This window comes from Euprymna scolopes, chromosome 5 (assembly GCF_053919585.1).
Source record: "Euprymna scolopes isolate OS-2025 chromosome 5, ASM5391958v1, whole genome shotgun sequence".
NCBI classification, from domain to species: domain Eukaryota; kingdom Metazoa; phylum Mollusca; class Cephalopoda; order Sepiida; family Sepiolidae; genus Euprymna; species Euprymna scolopes.
Window position 1 is genome coordinate 66,400,503 of NC_136486.1, and position 12,242 is coordinate 66,412,744.

Consider the following 12,242-nt stretch of genomic DNA (forward strand, 5'->3'; position numbering starts at 1 on the left):
GTATATGTATGTATATATACATATATATATATATATATATATATATATATATATATATATATATATATATATATATATATATTTGATAATTTATGTATATGCCTGTTTTTTTTAAATTTCCTGGTAATTACTGGTAATTATTTTTGTTTTTAAATTTCTGGTAATTACTGGTCATATTTTTTGTTTTACAGAAGGAAAATTGTATTTTTCCCAATATAGATGGCAACGTGATCTACAATCTGTAATAATAGTTTAAAAGTTGGTCGAACAATGAGTAAGCGGCGAAGCTTTAAAGCAGTTCTAAATGATTTAATATTTCATTTTACCATATGCAACCATATTTACATAGATAGCCATGTGTGTATGATAAAATGGTTTCATATATGAAACCATAATAATAAATAATAAACTCTGCGTAAATCCTAAATCATTTTTACCAAATGGATTATGGAAATAAATTAAGTATTACCTTTATTTGCGAGTTTCTATTTGACCATTCATTTAAAAATATATTTAGACAATTTACTGGAAAATGCAAAATAAGGTAACTCAAATAAAAGAAAAGGAAACAAAACAATAATCTCTAAACAAATATATAAACGTGAATTATTTTATTTTATTCAACTGATTTTATAAATAAAGAATTTTTATTTAAAATACTACACTTTAATTAAGTCAATAAATTATCACCTTGAACATAGTGAAAATAGATAATGGATTTTCAGTATATATTCTTACCATATAACACCCTTAGTAAATTTTTGACCTTAAAACAGTAGTTTTTATTTCGTTACATATCCTGAGTTCATGACTCGTCGGAACTTTTTTTTCCATTAAAAAGAAAACAATCAATAAAAAGATATGTTATTATATATATCCTGACATAAACTTTATTTTAAACCAAAAACAAAAAAATTTAACAAATAAAATTACAGTATGAAACGTTGTTCTTCATTATTCCACTTCCACATGGTGTAGATTAAATAGATGTAATTGCCAAGTCACTTTCAACAATAATGGCATTCTGAAAAAGAAACAAAATAATCAAAGTTTTGTTAATTTTAAATACATATTTATATGAATATATTACGAAGTATAATAGGCAGATTGGTTTTAATATGAAAACTAATAAGTTAATATGCACTTCATATAAACTTGAATTACTAGGTATAATATTTAAATCACATAAAATATTATATATCATGGAAAGTATATATTGAAATACCTACTATGTATGAAGAATTAATTATCAGTTAATAATTAATATATGTATTATATCAGCGCTATAATTATGTTTAGGTGCCACCCTACAGATTCTAACAATGGAATATTCCTAATGTCGTTTCGGTGACCAGGTTTTTGTAAGTAATATGAACGCAAAACTCAGAGAGAGAAGAGAGAGAGAGAAAGAGAAAGAGAGAGAGAGAGGGGGGAGTCGTAAAGTTACTGCCACCTTCAGTTCAGCAGAATTCTCTACTATACTAACCTGCTTTTTGATATTTTCTGTTTAATATATTATTCATTTCACTGTTTCCGATTTTTTTCATTATTAAATACAATATTTCCCTAATTACAACTTAAGTCGACGTTTCGAAAACTCATTAGGGGGCACATAAACTTAGAATACCCCAGTATTCACATAACAACTGGCGACGACGGGATCCGAACCTAACCATAACAACTGACGAATATTGAAAAGAAACTACTTGAGAAATTAAAAAAAAAGAACACACCAACTGACATTAACTGGAAAAACGTTTCAACAAAAATCACGAAGCGTTAAACTCGTAAGAAAAGCATATTTATTTGTATATATATTTAGATTGTAAGTGCACTCCTGTTTTGTCGTAGAGGAAAAGTAAAAGAAAGAAACCGGGCTTTTGAAGAAAGCATTTTTTTTATCCGGGAAATTTTAAATTATGTGGCAAAAGAAAAAATGAGGCAAAACACTGTTCGTTTTTAAAGTTATGACCTATTTTCGCCCACGTTCTTAAAGTTATGACCTATTTTCGCCCAGTAATTCATTGCAAAGAAAAAAATGCTGGGCTGAGATGTTATGCAAATGACTTTCTGCTATTGTCGAAAATTAACGTAGGAAAGGTAAACATAACATTTGTGTTTTAGAGTTTTATCGACTCAGGTTTTTGAAATGTATTATAATTTTTTTTCCTAACTGTTTGTTGAAAGTGATCATTTTAGTTTTCAGTTACAGAAGCAAAAGAAATGAACTTTTGTGCTCAAGGGTTTGCAATGACTATTTACTTATGAAAATATGCATGTTTTCTAATCTAGAAAACAGTAGGTCCATTTTTTTTTACAGTAAAACTTTTTAAAGATAGAAATTTTTCGCCCCCATTTTTATTTTTATTTTAAAGGCTTATCTCTGAAAACTTCAAAATGATAATAAAAGTGTAGCCTTCACACACACACACACATACACACACACACACGCACACACACATGAAAAGGCATTTTTCTTTTCGAGAGTTTTTCCAGTATTCTAAACGTGAAGTAATTATTTTGGTCGTTTTCTTGGAGAAGATATTAAAGGTGAAATATTTCAGGGCAATAATCATACATTTACTGAGGAAAACTAAAAAGAAAAAAATAAGTAGTTCTTGTTGCAATCTCAACAAGAGTCCCAGTTACAACTTTTCTGCAGTTTCACACGGAGCAAGAAAGAATATTACAAGAGAGACTGCCAGAAAATGAAAATAAACAGCAACACAAACAAATCATGTTGGAGTAGAAATTTTTACTTAAACAGAGAGGATAAGAGGAACAGTTTGTTTAATGTTGAACAGGACGGTACACAGTTATAACAGAACCCGCATCACCAGATGGAATCCTAATACTTTTTAAAGAACATTCGAAGACGTATTAACTATTTATTGCGAAGGGTGGAGCAATGTCAAACCGGTTTACTGTCTTTTGAGGAAACTAAGGGCCACAGAACATGATACGTGCGGTGACTATATACTACCCTGGAGAACGAGCGAACTGGAATTCTCCGGCTAGCTCTCATCTGACTTTTTCAGCCAAAATACGACACACTCTCACAAGAGATTAAAGTTTTTCAACCCAGCGAAACACGACGATCAAGATTATCTCACCTTCATGCCCACTGTTAACAAACACTGACGATTTTTTCTGGCTGTACTTTCATCGGATGATTCAACATGCTTGATTGTTGCACTGACTCTTGTCTTGGTAAAAAAAAAACCCAGATAAGACGACTTCTCTCAAAACTCTATCGCGAACATCGGCTCACACTCTAAACGCTTGCGGAAAATTTACAACGCATAGTCAGCGTAAAAAAGAACTACTCAGGAAATATCGAGGAATCAGGCTTGTCGTACGTGCAAATGACTAGTAACAGACCAAAAGGATTACCATATCGGGGAAAAGTTTGAAAACACCCATGATAAGAACTAACAAATCAGTTCGTACAATGACAGGCAATGAAATAAAATGTAAGAGATAGCATACACTTATGGCATTAAATGGTACCAAGAAAATTAAGAGTCTTTGTGCAAAAGACACATTAAAATCTCATGGAAACAGATTGAATAGAAAGATATAAGCCGTGGGAATTTTTTTTAATAATCCGCCATAACTTAGACAACTTGTCTAATGAGGAACAACAATTAAAGGGAGGGGTTAAAAATCGAGAGCCTGAAGATGTACGAAGTCAGATTTGAGCTGAGGAAAACGCTCTACTCGTTTTCAAGAAGAAGCGAAACGCCCTCTTTGGAGCCTTATAGAAATTGATAAGGAAGTTGATCGGCTTAAAATGTTGTAATACTATCGAAATTAAGCACTAGTCAATGGGTTGCTTATACGGTATACGTTACGTAAAAGAGCAACAAAATCCGTATCGGTGCAAATTTTTAGGGGACTGAATATGGCTCTGAAAGATTATCACTATATATGGCTTTCCCACACGAGAAGGTATTAAACGATCTCACCGGGGCACACTATCTGACAAGGGCTGATTTAAGTGACGCATATCTACACATCTCCGTTGAGGAGGAAATGATCTAAATTTATTTGCAGGAATACAGACTAGAGAATCTAACTGTTTAAGAGGGTAGCTTTCGAAGGCAAGCTTTCATCTGAGACCTTTAAGCAGGTCGTGAATACTATGCTGCTCGAAATCGGCTTCACATACACTTACTTGGATGACATCTTTATTGTCAGTAGATTCGCAGGCGAGCATCGCAAGCATAGACAGTAGGTTTTTAAAAGAATTGAAAACTTTGAATTTAAAGTAAAAGAAGCCAAGTGTTACTTTTTCATGAACGATATAAAGTACCAAAGTTACATAATTCATAAAAATGGAATACATTCCGATTCTGAGTAGGCAGACGTTATAAAGAGCATGCCTGCTTTCAATAATATACAAGCGTTCCAAACCTTTCTGTGACTTGCAAAATACTATCAAGTTGTAATAACAAAAAAACATGTGTATATTGCCAACAGACTCGTAAAATAGAGGTAATTCTACTCAATTATAAATTTCAGCTGGAGTACGTGTCATCAAAATGCATTAGCCATACTAATGGCATATCCCAACTAATAAAAAAAGATAAAGGAGCATTTTGAGTATGGCATAATTGCTGCTCTTCGTACCAATTACGAAATAAAAAGGATAGTATGCAACACAATAAGAGAGCTTCCAGTACTCGAAACCAAAACAGAAGCTGAAAACGACGACTTTATCTGTGATAGCAACATCATAATCGCTATGAAAGACAGCAACGTTTCAGAACTTTTATAGTTTTGCGACGAGCTTTTACTGTATAGCGAAAGGTTAATTCCGGAAATCTCCAGAAAATAATTCTACAGGATTTTCAAAGGAGACAACCTGGGAAAATCGAATGGGAACGTAATGAGAAGTTACGTCTACTGATTTAGCATAGACAAAGACATAAGGAAGAGGAGTAGTTTTTGCAAAGCTTGTCTCCTAGCTGCAAAAGCACCTCGCATCACGTTTTAATATTGTCGGAAGACCCACATCGATTTTGCAGGTCTCTCGATGATCACAATTACTTAATCGTAGTCGATACTTACACCAAGTGACCTGTGAAATTAAGGAGAAAAAGGTTCAAAATAGGAAAACTATGAAACATGAACTGTTTGCACGTTTCGGTGTAGCAGACAGCATTATGAACGATAAACGAAGTCGGCTTACACTTGCAGAGTTCAAAAGCCTTTGCGATACGTCCCAGATCAATCACATCACCGCTCCTCAATATCATCATAGCTGGAATGGGTAGTCGGAACGATTCGACGGTACTCTTAAAAGGGCACTGAAGAAGGCTGAAGCTTCAGCGACGGATTCAGCCGCCCCCAACATTTCTTGCACGTGTATAGAATTATAACGAGTCCAAACACTCCAATAATGGGCTCACCGGCAGAAATCATTTTCGTACGAAATGTGAGGACCTTTTTTTACAAACTCTTATTGAATAAAACAACACCGCAAGTGACTATTTTCGTACCTAGTAAACGTTTCAACTATGGATAAAACTTTCTAGAATTACAAAACTAACATTTCAATCTGAGATGTAGATACGTTCACTAGGAGGACGGGAGACATCGTATATATCGGACAATGGCCTAGACATACATATACACGCCACCAGAACCAAGTAAAAATGTTGCTTGGACGGCAACAGCGACACCAACATTGGGGGAAGAATACATTTATTCCATTTTTGAGTCATTCGGTTTCGACCCTCCCCAATGAACACCCGAACAACGACGATCAGTTTGGAAAAAGGTATATCACTGATCCACTGATGTCCGCTCCTAAATTATAAAATATTCACAGTTTTACGAAGAAAAAGCTTTGAAGGAGGATAGTCGTGTGGCACTTCTACAAATTCTGACAATGGACTATTCCTGATGTCACTTCATATGGTCAGATCATGTTTTTCAGTAGTCTTAACAAAGCCAGAGATGGGCAGTCGTAACTTTACTTTCTCCTTCAGTTAAGACTGATTCTTAAAAAATCTATCATCGTTTTTTTTTTCTATTTAATATATTATTAATTTCCATGTTTCTGAGTCTTTTCGTTGCACCATAATAATTAATTATAAAGTAATATTTAATGTTCATCATCTAAAAATCACACTCATTGTACCGTACAGAATATAAAAACCAATATTGATCATGTTTTTTAGTAACAGCACTATCCAAATTTACTTATATATTATGTATGATTTAGTATGTGTATAATGTGGATATTAAAAAATTAATTTACGTTGTGATTGGCTAAGTAAAATAATGGCGAAATATTTAATCTGTTTGATAAGCTTGTGGCGGGATATCTGTGTTATCTAATAATAAACTGATCCCTACACAACAAATATCGACGAAGCAGGAAGGCGGGAGTGAATACCCGTTAGACCAAACAGGATCGTTCGTTGACTGAGCGAACAACTCCCATTGTTGTATGGTCCGGTCAATACATATTATTACTCTATGCTAATGTTTTATTTTCATTGTGAATCATATAACAGGATCATAACATATAGGTACCATTCGAAATGTCTAATTACATGTTGTTGAAATTAATTAAATAACACCTCGATTAATTACACTTTATTGATAAATATAGTAACATGTGTAGACGATGTAGATTATTCTATATTGACTGTTGTTCACACAATTAAAGTAGAGAAGGACGTCTTGTCCGATTTTTTTATTGCTTATAATGGTTTAATGCCATTTATTTTATGTAGGTAAGTGTATGTTGGATTATATGTAAGTGTAATTTTCATCGAAAGTATGCCTGTATATATATATATATATATATATATATATATATATATATATATATATATATATATATATATATATATATATATGTAACTTGCATGAATGTGTTATATTTACTACGTGGTTACATACTGAGAGTTTGTATGTCAAACGTTTCAATGTGATTGAGCTTAAGTTCAACCATGTAATGTCCGTGGGTGCGTGTGTATGCACGAATATTTTTTGTAATATATAAGCGTGCTTGTTAACGGATTTGACACATCTTTATGTATTAATATACATTTGGTAAAAATATATGTCTATATGTATACGCTTATATATCCAAGTGTGTTTTTTAGAATATTACAAAGAGGAGGGTTTAGAATTTGGAGAGTAAGAGCGTGGGAAGTGCACGCTTCAAAAAGCTTTATTCCCGGTTCAAATTTATGGTACTTTACCAAGTAAAATAATGAGCAAATGTATATAAATTTCCATTATTGATTTCTATCTTTGGATAATTGCATGATTTCATTTTATTATATAGAAGGTGCATTAGAGAAATTAAATATATATCAATATGTGAAGATCATTTTGATATATATATATATATATATATATATATGTATATATATATATATATCTTACAAAATATTTCAGGGGGTAAGATTTTATTTAAGACAACCCCAACTTTATAAAATTAGTCAATATACAAGATAGAGTAGATTACTAATTTACAGGGTAAGTGTTTAAATGATATTTTTAAAAAATTCGGTGAAGATTGCAACATTCAAGGAAAAATCCAATTATCTTCGATGTAATATCTAGATTGAAAGGAGATGTCTCTTGCGAACGCAAAATTTAATATTTTTTTTACTTCGAATATTGTATTTGTTTTTCAGACAATAAATGTGATTTTTGAAAATTATACTTTTCTAGATAATAATTAAATATAAAAATTCTAACTTATATATATATATATATATATATATATATAAGCGTGCTCAATACCAGAGTAGTCGGACAAGATATATTTTTTTATTTGTTTAACATGTCGCTACACATTCATGTGTATGTTTCGGTCAGCCGACTACTAGTAATTCGAGACGTCTTCTGGCAATGTTGCTTATACAAAAGCTTTGTATGTAATGGAAATATTCAAGGATTGAGCAATCACAAAAATAATTACCAGTAATTCATATTACATGTTCTTAAGAAGTAGTAAGAACGTTTATTATCGTGAGATAAGCGGGAATTAAAGGGTGAAGAGTAAGATGTGTGCCGAAAGTGAAAAATAAAAAATGGGATAAAAAGGGAAGAAAAAGACGGAAACACGAAAAATAAGGAAAGAGTGAGAAAAAAAACGGATAAAGGGGAATTAGTGCAGGTATAAAACAACACCATAAATTAAGAAAAGTACATGAACCATATAGGATCATTCATAAAAGTACATAAAACAATTATTAAAAGTACATAAAACAATTACTAAAAGTACACAAACTATATATATTAATAAAAAAAACTGGCAAAAAAAAAGAAAACAAAAAGAAAAATAGAAAATCACACACCAGACAGATACAACCATTAATTATATTAATAATGATAATAAAAATTAGATATAAATTAAAGAATGAATTAAGACAAAAATAATGAGAAAGTATAAATCCAAAAATATAAGTTCATCAAGAAATATATATATGTGTGCCAGACATCAAAACAAATACACAATAAATAAAACAGAAGGTAGACGATTGTGCCAGTTTACAAAAAAAAATAATAATTTACAATAGATATTAGTAAGTTGAAATTTAGCTGGGTTACAAATTTAAATTTAAACTTACTTATATTTACTGGTGATAAAACATTAAATAATTCATAGAATTCGCTTTGGCCATACTCACCAACCGCACTTTACTTTCATTACTACCACTACTGCTGATACTACTTGTAATAATAATAATAATAATAATAATAATAATAATAATAATAATAATAATAATAATAACAACAACAACAATATTAAAAATGATAATAGGAAGAGGAAGATGATGAAGAAGAAAAGCATAAGGATAATGCAGAGAAGAAGAAGAAGAAGAAGAAGAGGAAGAAGAAGACAAAAAAGAAGAAGAAGAACAGGAATGTGTTTTCCACCTACATCTTATTGAAGATCACAAGCATTGTCAACTGGAAATCGATGGTACACGACTATTGCGATATCAAATAAAACTACCAGGAATTGAAAAGTACTAAAATACCGGTGAGATGTGTTGTTGCTGAGACTATTAAGAAAACAGATTATTATCATTGGAAATGCTTTGATGATAGCATGCTACACATAACAATAATTATTAACAAATAACTCATAAAAAGTAAAAAAAATAATGACATTTAATAATTTCTGAATAATATTTCTTTAATTTTACAGCGTTATACAATAACAATAAAATAATATCATTAATAATCATGAAATAAATTAATTATTATAATAATATAGAAAATATAATGAATGATTACAATGATAATTGTTACAATATTGAAAATCATTGTCAACTGGAAATCGATGGTACACGACTATTGCGATATCAAATAAAATTACCAGCCATATATGTCGGTGCAGTTGGACTGAGCTGGCTTTGCCTAATGGATTGAGGGTACCGGATTGATAGTTCCTGGCTGCTGTTTCCGACTGATAGTACAGGAGCCCTAACTCTTTGGTAGCGGTTAGAGCGGCTGCTCCATCAACAGTTGTAAAATATCGGGATGGTTGTAGTGCCATGTCGCGCATGGAATAGGGACCCTGCACTCATTCTCGGTGGGCTTTCATGAGGCCACAATCCTGTGGATGAGGACAGCTGATGGTCCACTTGTATTGCATGTCTGGTATTCTGCACAACTACTTGTCCAGCACCCCCTCACTCACTCACCCTAACTGAAACTTTTAAATAAAATAAAATGAAATGACAGCTCAAGCAAAAGTTACGTTTAAACCAGGACCAAACTCAAAGAAAACCAACCTGCCTCCTCCCTTGAGGCTTGCATTTACTAATATCCGCGGGCTTAGAACTAACTTAGATGATGTTGAGTCATTTCTCCCTGTAAACACCCCGGATAGCTAAGCATTAAGTGAAACCAACCTTCACTTTTCCATTCACTCTAACCACTTTAACATGCCTGGTTATCTCCCACTCTACCGTAAGGACTCGAACAGACATATGCATGGACTTGGAGTCTATATTCGTAACACCCTCCCCCTTACTAGAGAAATAAAACTAGAATCAAAGGACCATGCCTTTATGTGCTTCAGACTAAATATGCAACACAATATTAGCTACTTGTATTTTCTCTACCGCTCTCCCTCAAAGCAAGACTGTACCTTAATAAACAAAGTCTCAGACAGCATAGATATATCACTCTCCCTCGATACTAGCGCACAAATACATGTATTTGGTGACTTCAATGTCCACCACAGTAACTGGCTAGGATTCTCTAATCACACAGACGTAGCTGGTAGCGCAACACATAGCTTCTTTATATCCCATTCCCTATCTCAGTTGGTTACATTTCCGACACGATTCCCAGACCAGCAAGATCAACATGCCTCACTTCTAGATCTCTTTCTGACAACGGTTCCCAATGACTGTACAACAAATGCTCACAGCCCACTCGGGAATGCTGATCACGCTGTGATAATGGTAGAAATCAGCCTAAATTCTCGCCCTAAAACTGAAGACCCACTACTCAAAACAACGAGGTATTACAAAAAGGCTGATTGAGAAGCCATCAGGGAGCTCATCAGAGATGCCCCATGGCAAAATAGCTTTACTCTTCCAGCGGAACAGTGTGCAAATGAGACCACTGAATGGTTCAAAACTGCTATTGAAGCACATGTTCCCGCACGGAAATTCTATAGCAAGACCCACTCCCCCCAATGGTTTACTTCTGCTTGTGCAGCTGCCATTTGTCAAAGGCAGCATGCATTCCGCAGATCCAACCGACATAAGTCCAGCTCAAATAAACAGAGGTTTATAGAAGCTAGAAATAATTGTAAGAGAGTGATAGAGACAGCTAAGACAGATTACTCTGAAACCACCAGAAAACGCATCGAAGCACAGAAATAAGGAACCCGGGATTTTTGGAAAATCTACAACAGCGTAGTAAATAATGGACAGTCAACTATTCCCCCACTATCAAACGATCATGAGGTTGCTTGCACGGCAACTGACAAGGCTAATCTGCTTGCCAGTCGGTTTGCCTCAAACTCCACACTGAACTCGTTACACCACTCACTCCTTGATTTTCCTCTGCAAACAGACGCCTCACTAGACGATTTAAAAATCACCCCTTCTCAGGTGCATGCTATTATAAAAAACCTAGACACCTCAAAAGCGTGTGGACCAGATCTCATCCCGGCTGTGCTATTAAAAAAAATGCTCTGCCGAGGTTGCTCCAGTTCTGTCCAAACTTTACAATAAATGCCTTAACGAATCTTGTTTTCCCGACTGCTGGAAAACCGCCTCTGTGGTACCAGTCTTCAAGAATTCTGGTGAAAGAACTGACCCACTAAATTATCGCCCCATTAGCCTCCTCCCGCTTTTCGCCAAAATATTTGAGTCCTTAGTTAATCAAGCCCTAGTCCAGCACCTAACAGCTGCTAAACTCCTGACTGACAAGCAATATGGATTCAGGCAAGCCCGTTCAACAGCAGATATCTTAACTGTAGTTTCTGAACGTATATACCGTTCATTGTATAAAACAGGGGAAGGTAGAGCGGTGGACCTCGATATATCTAAGGCTTTTGACAGGGTATGGCACGATGGTCTTCTAAGGAAAATTAGATCATATGGAATCACTGGAAGAATTCATAATGTAATTAAATCCTTCTTAAGTAATAGAAAAATCAAAGTTGTCCTCGACGGTCGTACATCCAAACAATACAACATAAATGCGGGAGTACCTCAGGGGTCTATCCTTGGACCTCTATTATTCCTGATATTCATAAACGACCTCCCTGATAATATTGTTTCGGAGATGGGTATATTTGCCGATGACACCACTCTCTATAACAGATATGAGGGGAAAACAAATGAACACATATCCAAGGAAATGGCAGAAACACTAGAGGATGGCCTCCAATCCGTAGTGGAATGGGGACAAAAATGGTTGGTCACATTCAATGCTGCTAATACTAAGCTTGTTCCCTTCAATAACTACAAGAAACCTTCTCTACCACCAATAGCAATGGCCAAGAACACATTACCTGAAAGTACTTCTTTTAAACTCCTCGGCCTAACGTTTACAGGGAATATGAACTGGAATAGATACATTGAGAGCATTGCCAAGGCTGCTGCAAGAAAGGTTGGCTCCCTCTACCATGCTAGAAAACTACTTACGCCTGACAGTATCCTATACCTCTATAAGGCAACCATTCGCCCATGTATGGAGTACTGTTGTCACATCTGGGCTGGTGCATCTGCTTCTTG

At 34.1% G+C, this 12,242-nt stretch overlaps 1 protein-coding gene across 2 annotated transcripts in view; it reads right to left on the bottom strand.

The window, feature by feature from the left end:
* Positions 1–582: 582 nt before the first annotated feature.
* The window catches only part of LOC145276829 (bactericidal permeability-increasing protein-like), a 101,613-nt gene continuing 89,953 nt past the window's right edge, over positions 583–12,242 (bottom strand). For both annotated transcript variants that reach the window (XM_080128182.1, XM_080128183.1), the window contains one exon: positions 583–1,024. In XM_080128182.1, the coding sequence (XP_079984308.1) occupies positions 980–1,024 (45 nt within the window). In that variant the 3' untranslated portion in view covers positions 583–979. The remainder of the gene's footprint in view (positions 1,025–12,242) is intronic.